Source organism: Micropterus salmoides, unplaced genomic scaffold (genome assembly GCF_014851395.1).
Source record: "Micropterus salmoides isolate LMB-PRFRI ecotype aquatic unplaced genomic scaffold, ASM1485139v1 Ms_hic_scaffold_21, whole genome shotgun sequence".
In the NCBI taxonomy this organism is placed as follows: domain Eukaryota; kingdom Metazoa; phylum Chordata; class Actinopteri; order Centrarchiformes; family Centrarchidae; genus Micropterus; species Micropterus salmoides.
The window spans coordinates 21,127,410-21,151,022 of record NW_024041262.1 but is presented as its reverse complement, the minus strand read 5'-3'; the positions used below and the strand labels follow the sequence as shown (position 1 = coordinate 21,151,022).

At 40.3% G+C, this 23,613-nt stretch overlaps 1 protein-coding gene across 1 annotated transcript in view; it reads left to right on the top strand.

The window, feature by feature from the left end:
* tanc2b (tetratricopeptide repeat, ankyrin repeat and coiled-coil containing 2b) overlaps positions 1–23,613 on the top strand; it is a 133,633-nt gene that overhangs the window by 63,022 nt on the left and 46,998 nt on the right. The window contains 2 exon segments of the mRNA XM_038734910.1: positions 1,369–1,440; positions 4,000–4,179. Coding sequence (XP_038590838.1) covers positions 1,369–1,440; positions 4,000–4,179 — 252 coding nt within the window.

Here is a 23,613-nt window from a genome sequence, read left to right as displayed (position 1 = left end):
ACATTGATTTTACTGGAAGATATGGCTCATCAGGTACACAAGGTGAGAAGCTATTTTTGGTGGTTATTGGTGTTGAACATGGAAGAAATGGTGGTGTCAGAGTAGAGGTGTTAGCAGCAAGGTCTAATGCTTTATTCTCTTTGTCTGTAAACCAACAATAAAAGGTCATATTGCAGGAATTTCTAAATCACTCCAGAATGATATGTTTTGATTACGTATTTGGTTGGTATACCTATTAATTTTTTGACACTTGACACATCCTGACATGGTGGCTCAGGTCAGGAAGCGTGCACTGAAAATCCTCTGCAGAGAACTCCCTTCCACAATCAGTGTCAATCTCTGGCTGGCCCAGTTCTCACACAATCATGCCCTACGGCTTATTCTATCCGTCCATCGACAAGCTTGATCTTTCCACCAGCGAGCCAATCTAGACTGCTGTGTGGCTACTGGCACACAGTGTGTGAATCTGTGATGGGAGAGATAATACTTGAGTATTTGTTTGGGCTTTCTAGGCTGATGGTGAGCTCTGTGATTGAAACACAATGTGTGGGCTTGCCAAAATATACAATCCTTTTGCGATAAAAGGTCTTGTCTTTCTACTTAATACAACAATCTTTGATATATCTACACATGGAAAATCCATTGGCTTAAACTAGTTTTCACACATCATTATAGTTTATATTTTATTAATAACTCACTTAATTCCAGTGGGATGTATTTATTCTGAGTATTAATCATTTGTTCCAAACCTCCTCTGCTGGCCTGTTGTGCTTTACAGTAGATCCACTTGAACAGGATTATGAAACAATCCCCAGTGACACTGACTGTGCTGCCCAGTGATGCCCCCCCCCCCCAGCTGCATCCACTGTGGCTAATTTTGCCTGCCTGCTCCCTTGGGCGTAATTGATCCTCATATCATTAACTGTATGTGGATCTATCCTAGGAAACGCCCAGTGCTTCACTGCTAGTTCTAGCTCACTGAACCATAGAGCCCAGTGAGCTCTATGATTGTGGTTCTAACACAGGATTCTCTGCATGCAACAATGGCTGTAATGTAAATGTTTTTGCTATCTCCATGGGCAGGCCCTATGATAGAGGCTGACTGACTATTTAGCCTAACAATGGGGAGGCGGAAAAAGTGGCGCTTGCTGGCGCGTTCCCCCTACGCCACCGTAAGGGGCCACTTGGGCTCCAGGAGGAAGGGTGTGGAGGGTCTGTGTGTGAGCAGCTTGCTGGGGGTTCTCTGGTCCCACACCTGGTTGATCGGAGAGGAGGATGTGGCCTGGCTGCTGGCTCGCACCTCCTCGCCACGCTACCAGCACGACCGAGCTCACTCCCTGTCTTTCTCTGTCTGCTCTTCGTCTGCAGATGGTGGGAGCGAGGACTTGGCAGACCCCCGCTCACCCAGTCTAGACCCTCACCTGAGCCACATCGGCCAAGGTAAGCAAATATTTTTTTTAAATAAAACATCACGTGTACAAAAGAGTAAAAGTTAGTAAGCTGAGTCTGAACCCCTGCCCTTCGTTTTGCCTGTTAAAGCTGAGCACATCAGGAATAGCTTGTCTTCTCTTCCATTGCTTATTATGGAGTGTACTGAGCTGCTCCCAGGCATGAATGTGTATTATGTGAGTGAATGAAAAGCGGAGTTGCTGGAAAACAGCATATGAGCTTTTTTCCCACCTTTACCTTCTCATTTCCTGTAATACATCTCTCCTGGCAGTCTTTTACCAGGCTCCATTTCTTCTCCCTTAATGTTTTCACTGTAGAAATCCATGGAGGCCTTGATTGCCCAGTTGTATTTTATTAGACTTTATAGCAGAAAACCATATGACTACTGGAAATAAATATCATATATAAAAAGTTATATTTACAGGGAGAGAACTGTATGAATTTTATATTCTTGTAATTTTGCCTGTAAATCTGAGTTACTTATAGGGAAAATAGGCACTCCTGTCCACAAAAATACTCCTGTCCCATCCCAGTCCTGTGATGAATAGTGAAATTGACTCCTATACCACGGGAATCCAACAGGAATCCTACAGGAATCCCGTTACCCACAGGATTCTCGAAAAAATGTAAGCCTCTAGTGTGAAACAGCAGATGTTTATCAACAACAGGAATGTCGGCGCTTGACAGGAAATGTTTAGGGCAATTATAATTTCATGTTGCCTTTTTTTCCTCCCCTCCTCGTGTATGTTTTGAATAGAACACCTCGATGAGTAGGTGTTTGTGTTTATTTCGAGGCATGGAGTGGCCCTCAAACATTTCTCTCATCACAGTCTAAAATAAAACTCCCATCATTTTCCCCTCACTGCTTTTGTTCGCTGGATTTCACCAATGAAGGATCGCTCTTCCTCGATCTCCACCCTCCATCTTAACTCCATCGCCCTAAATCACACCTTTTCAACATATTACAGTTTATGTCTGTTTTCATTTGGCTGTTCAGAACAGAAATGTACTAACTGTTGGAACCGTGTACAAAACATTTTTGGTATCTCTGTTGATTGTAAGATGATTGTTGATGTGGAATGGAGAATAATTAGTTAAAAGTAGTATAATTGTGTGTTTTTGTCCAATGTTGGAATGCAATCATATTTAGTTGGATGTTGACAACTGATAATTGCTGCCAGAATATCAAGTCTCCCCTTGGTGTTCACACCAGACTCTGCATACATGAGGAGAATTTCCATGATTGGGGATGTAACCGCTGCTCTGGCTGCTGTTTTGCTTTTGCAGTGATATTCCCTGTAAATGGATGGATGCTGCAGCCACAGAGAGAGACATCTGTACGTTTATTTCTTGCATGTGTGCAGGAGTTTCTATATATTAGTGTATTTACATTACAGCAACCAATTTGACCCCATCCTAACCGTCTTACAGGCTTCCTCTGAGACTTGTCACTGACTAGTGTCTTGATAATGGCTTCATGTCTCACTGTGGTGGCTGCTATCTGATGCGAGACTGTTGCTTGACCGGTTGGTTTTACAGCTCCGTCTACAGGGAAATGGACAGTCTGAGCTAGAGCTGATTCACAAAATGGATGTTGTGTTTACAGACAGCTGGCTGGTTTTTGTTCACTGGGGAATGTGTGTGTGTGATGTTTGGAGAAAAAAAATCCCTAAGTTGTCATAATTTGTGGTTTTTGAAGCAAGAGAGGAAAAGGGGTGGGTGAGTGATGGAGAGTGGTTGTTTGTGCTCCGTCTGTAATTACCGCTCATTGTGTGAGCCTTTTTTTTGTAAATAAAATGCTCTCTCATGGTCATGACTGTGCTCTTTCTAAACACATTTAGATGGTTTGAAAATCCTCCTTATTATATTAAAATTGTAGGGTATTGTGTTACTGCGGGGCTGGCAGAGGTCAGAGAGGATTTAGTCTATAAGAGTAAATGTAAACGGCACGTGTTGCCTGCAGGGCTTCTCTCTTCTGGGTCACACCAATCTTGTTGCACTCAATATTGGTGTTGCACTGATATTAGAATCCAGGGACCAGGCTGAGGTACTATCAGAGTACTGTGACTGTCTGTCATACACTTTCTACAAGATATCTGTTTTCTGATATCTTACAGACTAAACAATCAATTAACGTAAAAAAAAAAAATAGAAATAACTTAAGTTAATTGATAATGGAAATAATTTTTAATTCTTAGGAATGTGTCAGATGACTTTGAGAATTTTTGAGAGCCAATTCTTAATTGTGTGATTCTATTCATGTGTTTATTGAGTCAATTAAGTATCAGCAGAAGATCACTCTCATGTAACTGAAATTGTGTGTGTGCTTTCATTCATTCATCCAGAAAGGCAGAATGTCATTTAAGAAGATTAGTGACATTAGACAAGTGTTTTTCTACATAATAACAATACCATCTCTATATATACTTCCATGAAGTTTCCTTGCTTTCTTTACAACATTTGTCCCGATAGTGTTAGAATATTTAAATTGAATGTACTACTGAAGGCAGAGAAAAGCATCTCATACTGTTCAACCCTCCCATCCTGCAGGTGGCAGCATAGACAGCGACTGTGCCTTTGAAGGAGACTACGCTGTGCCCCCGCTCTCAATGACCGAGGGCATGCAGCACATTCGCATAATGGAGGGCGTGTCACGCTCGCTGCCCTCCTCCCCGCTGCTTACCCACCAGGCCATCAGTGTCAGGCTTCAGCCTGTGAAGAAGCTCACAGGTAAAGACACGGCAATGAAATTGGATTCATAAAGAGTGTGCAAGATTTTAATTAGTTAGGCATTATCACATTTTCAAAACTTGGGTTTGGAAAGAAACCCGACACACAGCCGACAGAGATGTGGGCTGAATCTGGTTCAGATTTGTGTTGTACGCTTGCCTGTAGCTGTCCTCCCCCATAGATTCATTGTACTAATACAGGCTCCCTTAACCCTTCACTGTACCACTGTAGGCCGGGTACCTAATCAGACAATCATGCACAATAAAACAGATTTCATGAGACAAAGTGAGGAGGAGTGGAGTGGCTTCTCACTCTGATCGTTGTTGATAAGCAGTAATCACTTAACCATATTACTTACCCACTAATTGTGAGTAGAAAAATAAAGCAAGGCCTGGCTCTGGCCTGCGGCAAACACTGCTATTTCCAATTCTTTGTATCAACAAAGTCCTTCCTAATTGACAGTGCCGAGAACAGCTGATGGACTGTGAACTGCGGTCGGCTCTGCCTTCCTTCATCGCTCTTTATCTCCCACCACTAATCGCTTCCTTCTAACCTCATCTCTGACATTCAGAGAATGGGGAACATCGCCTCCCCTCTGTCTCCCCATTAACTGAATTATGAGTCTGTGTCATGTTCCCTCTGCTATTATTATGGAGAAGCTGTGGTTTGGTACACAGGGCAGTGTGGACATCCAAGGCATACTGCTGCACTGGTTTTCAAAATGAGAAATGTAATATTGACATTGCAGCTTCACCCAATATTGGTGCCGCCTCCACATAGAAGTAGAGTGGGTGTGAAGGACTTTAAAGCTTGATTCAGTAGCCGCCACTAGGGTGCACCAGCCTCTCAGCTACATCCTGAACCATTAACCATTTCTGATATGCTGGGGGGGGGGGCTGTGATTTTTACATGATACAGAATGATTTATACTCCCTCCTGTGTCATACAAATCGTGGCTTTTAAAGGAGAAACATGGCAAAACTGATTATCTTCCATTTTAACTTGTGTGTGCCACACCACTGTAGAGGGCTCTGTGTGGCTGACAGGATCAAGTAGAGGCTGCTTTTGGGGGACCAGGACTTGAGAACTAGATTTCAGACATAGCCAATCATATCACGCTTTTTCTCTTTGCTTCTTTCTGCCGCTTGAGGAGCCATCTTTTGTTCCATTTGTATTTTTCTTTTACTCCATGTTTCGTGGCAGATACTGTACAGCCTAATTTGCGTGAATTAAAGTGAGCTTTTTAGGTCATCAACGAATGTGAATCTGTAATTCTATACTTGGGTGTGTGTGTAATCCAGATGGGCATCACAGAGGAGAAAGTTGTTTTAGATACCTTGATCAATAATGTGCAGTGCTGACTCATTTGTATTATTCTTATTCCCCAGGGTGTGTAGATAGAGAGGTTTCTTTCCAGTATTGTCACACATGTCGTCATTTGGCTTGTTATATTATGCCAGTCAGGTGCTGTTGGTTGTGAGGTCTGCTTTTAGATTTTAACTTGGGAATTTAGGAATTCATTCAATTTCAATATCCTGTATGTCTCAGCTGTGCATTTCACTTCCGCGTGTCATCTTAAGTGGGTTTGCGCACATGACAGTGAGAGATATAATTTTGGCAGCCTTTCACTGTGTTAATCCTTCCAGACAGCAGGTCTCTGTCACACCACTATTGTGCGTTATATTGTTAATATATTATAGTTAATAACTAAGTCACTGACAAAAACAACATAAAACTGTGGCAGATGTGGCCTCACGGGACTGACATCTATACATCAAAAGAGTGATTTTGCTCCCTAACTGTATGTCAGTCACATCAAGGGTTATTCTTCAGATCACATGTTGATATGACGTTACACAACCTGTAGGAGCTAAAGCTCCCTTGTATCAGCACATCTGACTCTACAACAACATGCACAAAAGCCTTCAAGTGCCCTGAGGTCCCCTCTGTCCTTCAAGTCCTCGGAGACCTGTGTCTGCTCTCAAGTAGCATTGAGCACCAGATTGTAGCAGGTCTCAACCACCCCGGCTTCCTCTCACCCTTTAATTAATTCAACTCAGCACCACTTCCTGCACAGCTTGACAGTACCAAGCTTGTGTGAGTGCTGGCGTCAGAGACCAGAACCCCTCCCATGCTGGAGATGGCAGAGGTGGTAGATAGAGTGGTGGCAGAGGAGCGCATCAGAGAGCAAACGGCAGCAGGTCTAAAGGCTGCAGCACTTTGATCTCCCCCCACTGGCCTCCACTAACCGCAGCCTCTCTTTGCCCTCCTGTGTAGCCCCTGATTGGCTTCAGGGAGGCAGCGTGGTGGTGTTGGTGAGGACTTATGTTATTCAACCTCTCAAGGCTCTGATAGAATGAAAACGCCATGAAAGCACTGACCTTTTTACACAATCATTGAGTTTCTGATTTAATCCCCTCTACCTGCGTGAAGACTCTCAAGGGGGCCATCAGATGCTCAAGGGGTCAACTTGTGAAACAGATTGTTGAGGAAGGCAGAAGACGTACTGTACCATGCCATCGCCATGCACTCATTACAGATTTTTTTGTTGGTGGCATCACAAGTTTGTAATAATCCTGATTCTCTAGGGACATTCAGTTATGTAAAACTACTGACACTGTTTTTGAAAATGTAAGAATATACAAGGGGCCCCATCCACACTACGTGGAACGGAGACCATTTGCACTTCCCGTCCAGACTAAAACGGTAAAAACAAAGACCTCATACTGTTAAACCCTCCCATCCTGCAAGACGCTGCAGACCCCGTTTTTCATTTAGAAACTCCGGAGAGCATTTTAGTTTAGACGGGCAAAAACGGAGGACTTTAGAAAAGATGGCGTAGACGCTCATGTTTGGCTCTCCGATTGGGTCTCATAAGTCATGCAAAGCAGAAACCACGATGCTACTGACAGAGTTTTTGATTTGGTATTTTTATTAAAATATTTTGTACCGTGCAAATAACACTTACAGCCTTCACTTGTATCTCCATATTTACTTAGCGACGACTTCCGGTCTGTTTTCTGCCGCCACAGCTGCTTTTAACTCCCGTGTTATATTCAGTAACAGTCCCAGTTCGTTATTGGTCCATCCAAAATAAAATCTGGTGTTGTCCTTCATCTGTAGTACTTTATTCTTTTGACAAATCTTCTGTAACTACGGAGTAGACCATCTGCTTCATGTTTACACCGGCTTGTGCATGCCCAGTGTACATGAATGGCCGCTTGATGTGCGTTGTCAGTCGTTTTAATGTAGACAGAGATCTGATACACGCTAAAACGCTGGTGTGGACGGAGATTGTATTCGTTTTAATTCTCCATTTTTAAACTAAAACAGAGTAGTGTAGATGGGACCTTAACAGAGCATAAGTGATACTGGCCAGTACAATACTGATTCTTCAGAATAAGAAAATCTGGAAATATTGGCTGATATACTTTTTACTTAAAATAAAATAAAGATAGGACTGAGTAAAGATATTAAAAATCATTATGAAAGACCATAACGTTAGATATAAAATAACACAAATTTTTGAAGAGTAAATTAAAGTAAAGATTATTATTTTTTATAATTATATTAGTTATGTTTATCTGTGGAGGACAATCAGTCCTCAAGTGCCTCAACAGCTACTGAATGGACACTGTGGTGGGATTGTTTTGCCAAGTTTAATATAATTTTGGGCATGAAACTTAATTCTTAACTAACTTAGCAAGTTGAGGTCCACTGTCCACTTTTTCTGGAGCTTTCAACCACATCACACATTCTTGGTGGAGAGATTTTAACCCCCAATCTATGACCGCCTGTTATCATGTAACCAAAGTTCAATACTAGGGTCATGTGAGGACACCGTATCTCCTTGACAGCTACAAAACTTACCTCCTCTGAGGATGTGATTTAAAGCTCCAGAAAAAGCAAATAAGTGGACCTTGTGTAAAGTTTATTTGTTGTCACACTACTGTTTTCATGATCAAGAATTAACTTCTATGCAAAAAACTATATTAAACTGGGCAAAACAATAACACCACAAGGTCCATTCAGTATGTTCTGGAGCTTTGGATCATGTCACATGATCTTCCCCAGCAGATAGATTTGCCCAGTTAAGTTTAAGTTCAAGTTTGTTGCACTTGAATGGAGAGTACTATACTAGTAGTAGAATCGAGTTTTGAGGTACTTTTGCTAAAATTTTTATTCCAATCTTACATTTTAGAGGCAAAAATTTTATATAAACCTTTAACTCTGTTAATAATGTTTTACTCCACGTTTTACATTGAATTGTCTGCTATATTTACTAGGTACATTTAAAGATCAAGATTTTACATACAAAACATGTGATCTTCTTAGGCTATAAAATATGATGTAGTGAACTGAAGTGTATACTGTCAGGTATACTGCCGAACGGTATAAAAAGTAAGCTAGTTGGAGCCTAATTAGCTCCACCTCAACCAGATAAACTTCTTCAGTAATATTAATCTAATAATGTAACACTCTGTTGTCCAATGAGTATTTTAACTTTTGATACTTCTGGTACATTTTGCTGTTAACACTTTTGTACTCCTACTTAAGTTTAATTATGAATCTAAAACTTTTATTAGTAGTATTTTTATAGTGTGATATATTTTTTAAAATTATATTTGTATACGTCTGTCTTAATTCAATATCAGCCTGATGTTTTAATAGCCGGGCTAATACTCCAGTCATGAAAACAGAAGTCTCCATCCCTTTTAATCCTACTGAACTAACAATAATATTTTTATACTTTATTAAAACTCCAAGAAAAGTGTCTTTTAATCCCCCTTTCTTCCAGAAAGGTCGGACAGCACAGTCAGGGGAGAGTTTCTGTGTCACTTGAGTTCACTTTAACCGAATTTGCCAACACTGAGCTTGATTTTGGATTGTCTGCTTAAAGGACAGTATCTTGCCATTGCACTTTGCAAAACATTCTCATCTTTTATCTTCATGCATGTCTCACAGACCACTGTGTTTACATTGTCTATTTTTAGTTCGCTGTTGTCTAAGACTATGAGTGGCAATGATTGCTCATTCTCACAATTATATCTCATGGCTGATTGTTATAGGTGGTAATCACTGATTGCTTATTTGTTCCTTAATAAACACCTCACTCAAGTGTCAGGCTTGCCAGAGACGTGGCCCTCTTGATTGATTGGCAGTGCTCCACTCTGAAACATTTAAAGGGAATTATTTCGACATCTCTTCCCAGATTACACTCCCTTCCCCTAATTGATGGCAGCAATCAATACAAATACTGCCTCCCAATGGATTGCCACGTAAAGGTGGAAAATTGCATTTGGCCTTAAAACCTGAGAATAGGCTTGATTTAATTATACCAGCTAATTTTTCTCCCACTCTTGCTGCAATTATCTGAGTAATATGAGTATATCTAAAACCAATTCTCTCTCTGGTGCTTACAGTAATAGAGTAATATTTGAATAAGTGGCAATGTAAGCTAACTTCTTAACGGTCACATGATGTGGGCATAAAAATGCTCAGCAGCAAGGCAGAGTGTACAGAATTGCTTAGTCAGGTTTTACAGCTCATTGCGTGGGTGGTCTTAAAGGATCCACATTAAAACAGTTGAGTTCTGTTAAATGAGCTTCTCATGATGAATGCTGCAATTCTGGGCCTGTGTCATTGTTTGGTGGGTTTTTTTGTGTATTTTAATGGAGATGACAGGATCACTTGTTGGGATATTTCTTGCACAGATACAAAGGACTATAATAAGATTTTATTCTGTCTTAAACCCCACAGCTGAAACTCATGTTCAGACACATATTTTGGGGATTTTCACAAGGCGTCTGAGCAATGTAGGGTATCATAACCTGAAGCATTGAATGAGGCAAGTTTTGGAAAAGACTGGAAAAATTCCAGTTCAACAGAAAAAGCTTCATGAGTTATCTTGATGGCCATTGATGTACAGTATGACATTGTAATGTAATGTGGTGTAACGTAAAAACAGCAAATAACAAACCAACTAGAGCTTAGTGATGTTTCACTAGTTCCAGCTTCTAAATTGTGATCAAAATGTGAGAATTTGCTGCTTTTCCTTATCTTTAGTTTATCTTTAGATGAGAACACAATCTTATCACAAGATCACGTCACATGGTCTTTATCAGTAGCTGCAGTTTCCCCAGTTGTCATGGTATTGTAGATTGTGTCTGTTTTTTCTGAGCACTTTCAGGGCTTCTTGTCCATTTTGACTTTCATGCTGTGGCAGTAGGAGTACTATAGAAGTAATAATACTGCATCTACTACACTGGTTTCATTTATCAATATAATGCATAATTTGAATGTAAAACCTTAATCTGGAAAGTAACTAGCTGCTTGCTTGTAAGACTAAAAATCAACGCAAATACCCAATACTGTCTACATCATGCAAACTAAGTTGTTTTAATTGCACCATTCACCTGCTCTGTTTTATGAATCAGTGGATTTCCTGGTTTGTGAACACTATAATGTGTAATCTGGACTTTTCCTTTAAATCATGATTTCATCTAACACATTGTGTCTTGAACATTTTATGATATTTTGTCCCCTGAGTGTATTTTTGAAACATTTGGGACATCTCAATCTCCTTCTCTCCATGCCTCTTTAGCTATCCTCACATTTTTATGGCACTTGGTATCCTCTGTGAATTGTTGAAATGAACACTGACATTTGGGACATCCCAATCTCCACGCCTCTTTACCCAGCATTGCACCTTGAGAAAATGGTTCTTCAATTATTGTCATTATTTCTTGCCTCAACCGTCCCAGCCACCACGGACCCTCCAAATCATTTGTTCCGCTGAAGGGAAATTTGACATTTTCAGCTCCACTATCACAGGTGGAAAATAAAGAGTGAAGGTTAAGTGTGGAAAGGAGTAATTGAAATGGAAGCATGATGCCCTTAGGAGGTGCACTACAAAACCAGTTGGATTAAGTACTGTGACAGAAATTCTTGTCGCATTTTAGTCATCAACCAAATAGTCGAGTTAAATATCATCACAAATATGCCTTTTCTTCATTAAGTGCAAACATCAGTTACTGTAAAGCTACATGAGGGACTTTTATTCATATCTGTACCTGCATTTGTTGCAGTTTATTAAGTCCTGCTGACATGAAGTTCCATTGCAGGATTTTCTAAAGTGAAACAGTTGAGGTGTATTAGTGGAGTTTTTGAATACAGTAAACAAAAGTTTGACATTTTGGGAAAATAAGCGGTCTTACCAGAAGTTAGATCAAAAGATCTGCTGCTCTTTCATATGTAAATATGTAGCTACAGCCAGTAGCCAGTTAGCTTAACTGGAAACGGGGGGAAACAGCTAGCCTTGCTCTGTCCAATGCTAACAAAGTCTACTTATGAGCCCCCCTAAAGCTAACTCGTGAAGATGTTATATTGTTTGGATCATTGATTTTACACCTAAGTCTTTGTATGGATTAAACAAACGAGATACAGCATGTTAACTATTGAGCTTTTGAGGTGTTGGGTAGTGGATTTTTTTTACCTTTGGACAGAGCAAGGCTAGCTATTTCCCCCTGTTTCCTGCCCATGTGCTGGAACTGGCTGCTGGCTGTAGGCTTATATTTAACTGACAGATAAAAACAAAATTAAAACAAATTCCCAAAATGTTATACTGAATGTCCATTTAACAATACCCAGGGTTCACACTGGTGTTTAATCCTTTGATTGTGTGTTTGTGACAGTCACCTACAGAGGGATATGATTTACTTTATTGTCTCCCTAACATCTAGACTACTCTGGTAAGTGTTAGGCAGGAGACAGCAGCTTAAACTCCTGTTGGTGAGTAGATTTCAATTAAATAGTTCAGTTTAAACATAAAAAACTATTTTAAAATCATTTTGGAGATGCAGAAGACATCTTAAAGGAATGTATTGATTAAAATTGCGACGAAAAATGCGCAATGTGATTAAAGCATAATAATGTTGACAGACATTAGGACAGAAAAGATTAAGAAATCAATAATGGTGAAACTAGAAAAAGGCAACAAAATGTGATTTTGCGAAGTAAACAGATTAGAGGAAATGCTTTTGCATTAAATTACACAGAAACATAAAAGAAAAGTTTAATTTCAAATAGTTTATTAAACTACTAAATTGTTGATTTATGACTTGCCATTATAATTCATCAGATGGAAAGAATAAATAACGATTGATGTGGGTTGCTTATTATGAAAGGCACAAGTTAAAGTTTTCAAAATTAAAGTCAGCCACTGTCGCTGTCATATAAATATAGGGAAAAGACACATTGAAGATAAACTAGGTATGTTAGGAATGACAAAACACCAGGCTTTGTGGAAATGGGAAAGATTGTGGTCTATTTCTTGAGCTTTAAGTTGTCATGAGCTACATGAGGATGTCTAAAGATGATCTGAAGTCAACACACATTTGCGCAAGATTTATGTTGCTTTAAAATCAATCTGTGATCCAAGCAAAAATCAGGACTGGAGTGATCACTCACCAGATGTTTAAAGTTTTTCCATTTCCAAAAAACACCAGTCAACAAACGCAAGTCTAGTTTATAAATGTTTCCGGGTTCTTCTGTTTCTCATACACTTCCTCTCGTGTATGTGTGCTTATTTTAATGACAATAGTGTCTTACAGTTAAAGCCAGGCATGTGATCATCCACCCCCACTTGTCATCTCAGTGGATTATGTTGCATGTTGTTGATAATATGCGGCCTACAATACACATCACTTGTTTAATGACACAGAAGTAAATGTAAAGTTATTTTTTCCCACAAAGCTAAAAATGGCAGAACATAAATCATCATCACAGCAATGTATGATCACAGGGATGATAAGAGACCCAGGTTTTATGGTGTAGAGGACGGGTGGTGCACATAACGTGGCACTCCTGTTAACTGTAGCACATCTTTAAAGCCTGTTGGTAACATGCTGCAATCATGGCTTGGAGATGTCACTCTGGGGAAATAAGTGTGACCGGAGGAAATTAATAAAAAAAAAAACACTTGGTAAACAGCGGGCTTACAGCCTCCTAGCTCTCAGCCTTCTGGGTTTGAACCCCTAAATAGCCATAAAACATGGCTGCAGCTGTACAAATACAGTTTCAAGGGTAAAACAAGGACAGACAGGGATTCCTGAGCCCAAGAGAAAAATGGAGTTGGTTTAATTGAAACCTTGTAAATCAAATAAGACATCTCCTCTTTTGTTTCCCAACTTGTGACCTTATGTGGGCCCAAAGCTCCGTCCACAGACAGCAAAACTGTGTCCCTTTAATAATACGCTCTCTTTCCTCCCTCCTTTTTTATGCCATTTTCTTTCCTCCCTCAATAACCCACCCTTCTCCTCCCCCTCCTTTTGCTCTGCGGTTGCCATGACAACAGCAGCACTGCACCATTCATCTGTTGGAGACCTGGGCTCCTGTTCCTGTAGAGAGAGTGCGCCTCTCACATCTATACATAACACGCTGAGCGCTAATGCAGTCACGGAGGCGAATGAGCCGCTCACTCCTATCTGCGCTCACGGACTTCACACAGGAAAAGCTCCCTATGCTGTTTGTTTGGGGTTTTTTATCATTTCTTTCATAGTGGTAAAGGTTGTGGTCACCTGTCAGCCCTCGGTACTACTGCCATCAGAGAGGTGTCACCTCTGTGTCCCCCAGTGACACAGTGACTGCTGCATTCTTCCTTCCTCCTTCCTCCCTTTGCCTTTCTTTCCTCCTCCTCCTCCTCCTCTCGCTCCTCCCATCACTGCCATATCTGCCTGGCTTTGTATCATTTACTGCGACTGAATTGAGCGGGCAGCATCAGCACTGAAACCTGTGGAGATTTCCTCAGAAAGCAAACAAGAGGGAAGAAAGAGGAGAGAGCTTCAGTTCCTCCGCACTTATCGTCCCCTGCTAGGCTGCAGGTGTTTTTCTTCTCCTGTTATATTTTCTCTCTTCGTTTTTCTTATTTTTGATGAACTGGTCATCACTCAGGGAGGAAGGACAGCTTGTGTCGTTGGAGGGGGAAGCAGGGGAGCTGGTGCCGTACACCAGCCTTCAGGAATGCGAGATCTGGTTTGAGAATGGTGAGCCCTGCCACACCCTCTTTTGCTTGTTTCATTCCTCCATCTGTGCCTGCAAACTGTGTCTCCCCCCCCTTTCACCTGCTGCTCCACCTTTGCTCGGCCAGAGCTTGCTCCAGGTCTGTCTGATCTCACAGCTGGAGCGGCTGCATTGGCCACTGGTTCGAGTAACGTTTTTACAGACATGGGGTTAATATGAGGAGTACAGGGAAGTAATTTCTCTCCATGAAATAATGCATTTATCAAAGGGCTGCACTCTAATGACAATGTAGGCTCGAGGACCTGTGAATCAACCAAAGTGTGATAATGTAAGTGTTTTTTCGTGGCGAGCTGCTCTGTTTCCTGCGTCAGCGTGGGTGAGCATTCAATTGTCTTTGAGTGTGTGTGTGTGTGTGTGTGTGTATCTGTATGTCTGTTGGAGAGTGTGTGTGTGTGTGTGTGTGTCTAAGAACAAGTTGTGGGCGGCTAATGGTGCTTGTTCTTGTTGTTGTGTGTCTCACTTTTCCTTCCAGAGCACAGCGTCATATGTAGCATATGGTTGCATAAATGGGTTGAAGTTGGTGGGGAATAGTTTTTCCCCACACCATGCAGTCGGCAGCAGCGGCAGTTTGTTTTTGTGTACCAAAATCACTCTGTCATGTGCTGGGATATGGCTCCTCCTCTCAGTACCAGTGCTGCAGGCTGCCTACCTCCCTGCCTTATCCCAGTGACTCTGTGAACAGAACAAAATGTCTCAATAACACTGTCTGCCAGCAAAACACAAGCACCTCATCAGCAGCTGCTATTGCTAGTCTCAGGTGAATGGTTTTTGATGAGGCGCCCACAGCCAGTTTTCACACCACTTAGTATTGCCACCTGGAGAATGCTTTGATGAGCTTACTTTGTCAGCTGTCATTCAGCATGTATCGGTGAAATGACACTAAAAACTCCATTTCAGGGTGGCTAAATAGCCATATTGATTGTTTCTAAGGTGGAAGAATGTTTCCTGGGTTTAAGGATCCTTCATGGGGTTATTTGAATCTGAAGGAGCAGAGTAAATGAAGTCCCATCCTAGGTGATATACAGCATCCCTTCATGGTTATGACACAAGGATTATTTTCTCACCCTCTCAAGACATTTTATCCGAGTGTTGATTGTCTGACAAGAACTTTTATTCCAAGAAAATCTGAAGTAAGAAATTCAACCAGGACATAAATATATGCTTAAGTCTTGTTTGAGACAGTTATAGAGAGTTATAGAGGGATACAGAATAGCTGGTGATATGGCTGATACAGTGTATTTGGTTGTTCTCATCACTTCTTCCTCCTGAGTCCATCAAGTGTCTTGTAGTCTATGTCAGTGCCTATGATCTCATATTCATTCACAAGACAAGTCAGTTAAGCATGGCTTTAAAATTCAGCCTTCTCAATTGATGTGGTCCACTTACCTGAAAATCAGACAAAAAAACCCTCAAAATACCCTCTGCAGTGGTTCAGAGTGTTATTGATTTATATAATTGCTCAATTTCCCTCCCTTGCAATCCCTTGAGTGTGTGTCAGACAAATGGCTTGAAGCCTAAGATAAGTTATGAAATAAATATGACAGACCATCTATTATGAAAACTCCTTAAGTCAGTTTTTAGGCGACACTTAACCTGCATTGTATAAAATGTAGCCCTAGCTGGACTAATATTCAATGGCTGTGGATATTAATGTGATGTTAATTTGCTAACCAGTGGATTATAGGCTATATGCACCATTTAGTGACAGTATGTCGCCTGGATTTCTGATGGAGCTGCTGCAGGCCTGTTTCACCATTCATTCCTGATTATAAAAGCAGCCTGCTGAGTGACTCTTTTGGCGGGTGGGCACAGTCTGTACTATACATGACACGCTGGCTATAAATCAAGCACTGATGACACCACTGTCCTTTAAAATCTCTCACATTGTTTCTCAGTGCAAAAGGATAGAAGAGAATCAAATTATGAGCTGCATATTGGAGTTGGAGGGTGTCACTTAGCCCCATCGTTGATCAGGTGACCCAGCTCGTTCCCTCAGCTTTTCACACAAATGACACTCATCTAAGTCCATTTCCTTTACAGTTCTTCTCAAATGTGTAGAATTTTCATTGGCCATTAAGAGAGCCAGTATTGCTAATTATGTAACAACTCCCTGAGATTTTGCCATATTTTGTATGATTTGAGAAGACACCATTGGTGCAGCCATTAGCAAGATGAAGTCATCCTCTTGTGTTCTTGTTCCACCTTTGATTATGCCCTTTCAAATCAGCTTCCAGTGTTTATGCCAGTTAACAACCTGTAATTACATATCTTCTACAAAGGTTATAAAACAGCTAGCATATATACCCTCTGTTAAAGAAATGTAAACAGTGTTGGCATTAGCAATTACAGGCCCATCTGTCTCGTCTAGGTAAACTTCTAAAAAAAATCATTTTTAACCATGTACCCAATCATCTAAATGACAACGGCATATATAACAAAAATTTCTGGTGAAAAGTAGTACAGGAACTGAGAATCATTGTCCATGCTAACAAAGTGGTTGTACTTGGCACACTGTTTGACACAGTAGATGAGGACAACTTGATGGACAGTCTTGGGAAATGGGTGGTTTTCTTGAGTAGTTTCTGGTTTCCTTCATAATTGACATACTTTTTTGTGACTGTGGTGTTCCTCAAGGAACCCATCTTGGTCTCTTATCTATTTTATGTGTTATTTATACACGATCGCACTTGGTAACATCATCACAATGTTGTTTACCACTGGTATGCACACGATATACAATTTTTGTCTTTCAGTTTTACCAGATGATCCCAATGCTCTGAGCACATCAATGCATGGAGGTGAAACTAAAAGTTTATCCTGACAAAAAGATCACCAGCCCATTAAACTCCTTCACTGTCTTCTTTCTTAAACATTTCCATATTTTCACACAATAAAACTGATGAGGCTGCCACTTGCTCTGTATTTGTTTTAATACCAAGACCCATATTGCTTCCTTTAAGGTTTAATTTAGAACAATGTTGCATTCAGGGCTTTTATGATTTTCTCCTTTGGTTTTACTCTGTTTAATGAATTTCTATTAACATATTTTGCTGTTTTATCCACATAAAACTTTGCATTGTTACTGATTCTTTCTGAATTTGAATCCTTCAGTAAAGCAAAAGGTTACATCTTTGCATGAGAGCAGCTGTACAAATTAAATTACTATTACTATTTTACTACCCCTTAGTGTTGTTGTTACTTACATTTGATCTGGTTATTTAGCAGCACCTTCTGGAAAAAGCTGTAGAGTGGGAAAAGAGAAACCTGCAGTGTGCTATTAATAGCGATGATAATGATTTGCTTACAAAACAGAGCAGTGGGTTACATATACCACCTCACTGCTTTCTGCAAATGCTGATGGTGGAGAGCTGAGCAAACATTTCTCTGTGAGATAAACAAACACACAGAGGCCTAAAGAAGTGTGTTATTGTGTGTGTAAGTGTGTCCATGCGTGTCCAACCTTTTACAGACTACTGCACAGGACTGCACAATGACACCAGCCCTCAGTATTAATATTCACCACTTGTCTGTCTTCTGTTAACTTATTTGCTCAGTGATTTCAGGGTGCTGAACCGCTGTGAGGCAGTTATCTGGATCACAGGTCTGACTTTGTATGTCTGCAATCAGTCTGCTGCTATGGCTGCTGGATTACATAAGTGAAACAATTGATTACAGCTTTTGTCAGACATGAAAGAAGTTTTGGGGTGTCTTTGATGTTCATTGGTGTCACGCTACAGATTATCAGAAACATCTTAACCAGAAGCCTCAAAATCAGTCATGTAATGCCTTTTCTCATTTATTGTCTTGTTTCAGTGTTTAATTGAATTCCTTAATTGAAAAACAAAAGAGAAACATCCAGTTCATCCTGATTTTCTCAATGACAAGGTTGTGGTCCTCAAATTAAGCGTAGCCAGGAGGTTATAAATATCCCCACAAGGGGCTGAGCTCCAGTTGGAACAGAGGTCAAGGCAGCCTAGCTATTATTAGCCCACTGTGTCAAGTGGTGTCCTTGGCAATTATGCTACTCTCATTTTCTTAAAGCGGTATTGTATTTAACTGTACAGCTTGCTGTTAGCCTCAGGAGTGCAGGCCTCCCATGTCTCCTGCTGAGAAAGGGTATGAGAAAAGTTTGCGGTCAGACTTCTGTGTCACCCCACCAAAGGAGCGAAACTATTAGTGAAGAAACTTAACAGTGTCTGAACCGCTCAGTGACAACAATAGCCGCTGTGCTTCTACAGCTGAGTCATGAGGGCAGAGTACTTCAGGAAGGAAGGGATTGTTCACTAGAGTCGACAGCTGCCCATAAAGCCTGCAGTATGGACATAAGGAGAATGTACACAACAGAGATTTAGACCAAAGATGGTATGATAAAAATAAAGCGGAGAGCAAATAAATGTTCCAGTGTGGCAAAATGTAATAAAACAGTATCCTATTGAAATAGTAGCAAGCGGGAGGGCTCTGTTTAAGCTATAATTATATCAGGTACACTTCATTAGTAGTAGTAGTACTATGTTATAAAGTGACAACTAAAATGATGCTCATACGGTGTACGCACAAGTAGTAATAGTCAAGCACAACTTTTAAAGCTGAAAACCTTGATAACTGTACAGTCGGTAGGTCAAAAATTTAACATTTAATAGAAAAAGCTCTCTAAAATGTGCATTTAAGGAGGAGCAGCTCAGAATACTTTTTTATAAAATCTTCTCCTGCATAGATTAAGGTCTTCCTGATTAACTTGCTCATTTGATGTAGCTTTGACTTCATTTGATTTTGTGCTACTGGTCTTATCCAGGCCCAGTGAGGTTATGCGAAACACTGAATTAATACCATTTTGGGCGAGGGAGAACTCTGCTAATGAGCGTTCTTAGAAAATCAGCCCCTCCCTCCGCCCTCTTAAAATTCTGCCTGTGCCTCACCTTGCTCGGCTAATCCTCCCAAGGCTGTAATGATAGATACACATGTGCGTGCAGACACACTCGCACACAGATACTCACACATACATAAAAGAGGGAGAGGCAGTCTTGCTAATGGACTTGCACTTGCTGCTGACTGTCAGCCGCCTCTGTTTTGAAGATGCGAATGAACAGCTCGCTGTGTTGTACATCAACATCTGGTGTGAATTGTTTTGTTCAAGTCAACAAGACAAGCACACAAAATCATCAGTGGTCTCTGAGCCCGATCACTATATGCACACTAGAAGCAAGCACCTCGGCCATACATAAAGACTGGTGAAATTGATAGAAAGCAACATGCTTAAAGTCCTCAGTATTCATTATCAGCCACATCTAATATTAAAAGACTACTTCACCTATTTAGTATTACATGCATTCCGTTTCCTTTCAAGGTTTGGGTTTGTTATGCTGGTAGCAATTAATGTTGCCTCAGTGGAGTTCCCCCTTTAAGGAGTTGCATAAAATGAAAAAGAGTCAATGACATGTACCATCAAACTGATTAAAATCACATAAAAAGTTGTATCTTCACCTAAGAGAATCTACCAGTAGAACATTCAATAAAAGGCATTCACATTCAGTTCTACATTAACATGGAGGATATGGCAGGGCGATATTATCAGTGTATTCTCAGTATTAATGTTTTTAACTTTTGTGGAAACATAGCTATTGTTATTGTCCAAATTAATTATTCTGAGCTAATTGTAAAACATCGAACAGAATTAGAACTAGACTTTTATCTAATGTAAGGCATAATGGTAGAACACAGTTCATTGCACATCATCAATTGATATTTTAAACATAAAACATATCATAATACATATCAATATTGGACAAGTATTCTTAAAAATAATAATGATGATGATTTAACCACATCACCCAGGACTCCTGGAGAATATATTGGATGCAGGAACTCAAACATAAAAGCCTCTTTATCGGCCTCACATTTGTAAATAAACCTGATAGACAACTTCAACTCTTTCTGAGGCACAGCAGACAAAGATACACAGCACAAAGGATCAGAGCCTCGGTTGCAGCAGCTTGCGTATTTGAAAGCTGAATTCCTTGAATCGAGGTGACGAGGGGAAGACCCGGTCCCTATAAAGCAGCTGAGAGTTGTCAGGATGAAGAGGCTGTTTGATTACATTTGAGCACAATGTGTTAGGGCCCTGAAGCTTTTCGTGCCGGTGAAATCACCCTCTCCCTGCATTACCACCACCTTGGAAAGGTGGACAAGACTCGTCGTTTCCCTGTGCTCTGCTGTTGCCATAGTGACCAGGACTTCCATGCTTGGTTTCTGTAAAGCTCTGCTTGGGTTGCAGACAGCTGGGCAATGTATGTCCTCACTCACATTATTGTTATGTATGTGTGTGTTTGTTAATACATGCATATGTGGGCGCCTATGTCTTTGTCTGAGTGGGTGCCTGAGGTCGTATGTAACTGAGACAGTGGTACAGACAGTGCTTCATTGCTATATAAATGTCTCTTTTCACTTGCTTATCATTGACTAATCTACAGCAAATGAGAAATTGTGCTTTGCATACTAGCGTTTCCAATTGATATTCAGATCTTGTCATTATTCGTTGAAACCCCAGGTTGTGTCTGAGGGGACTGTCATGTTGAAAAGAAGCTCTCCTCTTTCATGTGCACAACACCCTGCATATGTGAATTTGAATCATAATATTGACTTGCTTTCTTTTTTTGTTCATGATTCCACCAAAGGCTACGTGTATATGCTGACAATCTTGGGAATAGAGAGATAAAGCTTTTTAAATTTTCACATTGTCCTTTAGCTTATTTACTGTCATCATTCTCTCTGCAACCCCTCCCCTTTCTCACCCTAATCTCACATGTACACTTGCATACATGCCACATGCATATTCATATTGACACCCTCACATCCAGAGCATGTAACAAATATCTATTTCACGGCCACGTGGATCTGCAGACGAAGACTAGATATATTTATTCATAAGCTCATTAGAGGAGTGGATTTGCCTGGTGCCATCCATCACACTGTCACCCATCCCCAGCCTGGCACACACTGACAACAGAACTGCAGCAGAGAAGTCCCTGGGATTTAGTCTCCTGGAGCCAGAGCTATAAAGGGGATTTACTCCAATAGACAGAGTCTCACTTTGCCATTTTAGAGAGGTGAGATCAGGAAGACAAGACCCAAAAGAAATGGTAATCTCTTATTCACCATTGTTTATCCACAATCTGATCTTGGGGAGATAATAATGCTTTTAGTCTATTAACATAGTCATTTTCAACTGGTGTTCAGCAGCATGCTAGCTTTAGGGTTGCACAGGTGTACTGTAAAATGTTTCAAAATGTAAAATTTGTTGATATCTAAGAGAAAATACGTTTGGCTCCCTTTGTCGACACACTGTCATGTGAAAGCTCAGTCCGTCACCCTCTCCTTGTAGCTTGTTACAGCCTGGTGCAAGGATTGTCACAGGATTGAAGCTTGTCACTCCAAGTGTAAGAGCAGCTTACCGAAACTAGACAGGACTGTGGTTTGAAAGAGGAATCTAACTTTGGGCCCTTTTTGCATGACCAGCCATCGCAGCTGCTGTATTGCTACCTTTTTTTGTGACCTAACCATGTGAACTTTTCAAGACTCACAAAAAAGCAAAAATATAGAGGAAATAAATGTGCAGTTGCAGATAAAAGGATTACACTTCTACCTTCTTTTCGACTGAAAGTCAACTAAACTTTATGAATTCAAACTGAATAACAATGAAAACGTTTTCTTTTTCCTCACTTGCACATTGTTTTATTTTCTTACAAATATTAGTTATTTATTGACTGAGAGATTTTATTAATTTTTATTTCTATGTAATTTTAATCATCCTCAGTTCCGCCCATACGTAACCAATACTTTCTACCACAAGAAACACGTATTTAGGTTTCATTGTAAGCTGAATTAATTGTTAAGATGGATACCTCTTGTGTATTGTATTCTCCCTGTATTGTGCCTGCAAGCCTGTTGCTGTCATGGCAGTTGATCCAGTCACGGATAACTCTGGTCCCTTCTTCCTCCTGGCTGTCAGTTGTAGTTTCTCACTGTGGCATCTGTGCTGGCTCACTTCCTAGATGTGGTCAATGAGCGGAGTCCTGTCCAGACCATACCAACACAATATTATCACTCTGTGTGTGTCAAATGAACACATCTACTTTACACACATGCACATATCTCTGAAGGAGTTCTTTATTTCCTCTGCCAAGGAGATTTTGTTGTTTGTTTGTTTGACTGTGTTCGTTAGTGAGCAAATATCTCAAATCTTGACAGCAGATTGCTGTGAATTGTTGGAAAGTTAGACCATGGGACAAGTGATTCGTTTTTGGCGCAGATCCAGATCAAGGTGCAAATCTTTTCAATTTTCCTAAAATTGCAAAATAGGGCATTTTTTTCTCGTGAACCTGGTACCTGTATCCCATTTTATTTCAGTATATTGTCTCTGTTTATTGAAAACCACTTCCCTCCAAGTTTAGCGATCTCTAGAGATGGCAATGTCAGTCAGGCAGTGGTGCGCTGCATTACTTTAGTCCTGGATGGATTAGCATTTACATTCTCCACATGATCCTGTTCACTTTGGATATTGTCTGCCTTTGTAAAACTCAAGCGCCACTTCGAGGTTGAAATTGAGTGAGAAGTTTCAATCATTACTGAATCGATTGCCATGAAATTTGGTACACACATTTGTGTCCCTCTCAGGATAAATCGCAATAACTTTAATGATCACTTCACTTTTCAAATAGCCATCAGGTCAAAATTTCATTTTGGTTTATGACCAAATACCTAAAAACTAATGACATTGTCAGCAGCCTCAGCTTTGTTACATTGTGTTTAGTGCTAAAAATGGTGAATGTGATAAATTAAACATTTGATGAACATCACCATGTTACCATTATCATTGTGAGCATGTTAGCATGCTGACTTTAGCATTTAGCTTAAAGCACTCCTGTGTCAGATCTGCTAGCATGGCTGCAAGACTGTCTTCTTCAAATAAAATTAAGGATTGCAAATGTACCATACAAATATGTTGGTAATATTATATTACCAGTATTTGAAGAATTTAAAAATATATATTGGCTTTATTGCAAATTCAGAAAGGATGGAGATTAGAAATTTAAAATCTGTTTAAAATAGCAGGTTCAGAGGATTGTGCTGCCTTGGTAAAGGCATGAACTCTTAATTGTTTTCTATTATACTGTGCATATGTTTTATTATGTATTCTTCTTCTGTCTTCACAAGACATGCAGTATGTAGACAGACTACTCTCTACCAATCACACACACCCACACCCACATACTTAGACTGACATAAGCTGTAACATGAACCTCAAACAAAAGTGATAAGGAGCATGTTCTTATTCTGCACTCACTGTTGCTCGAACAT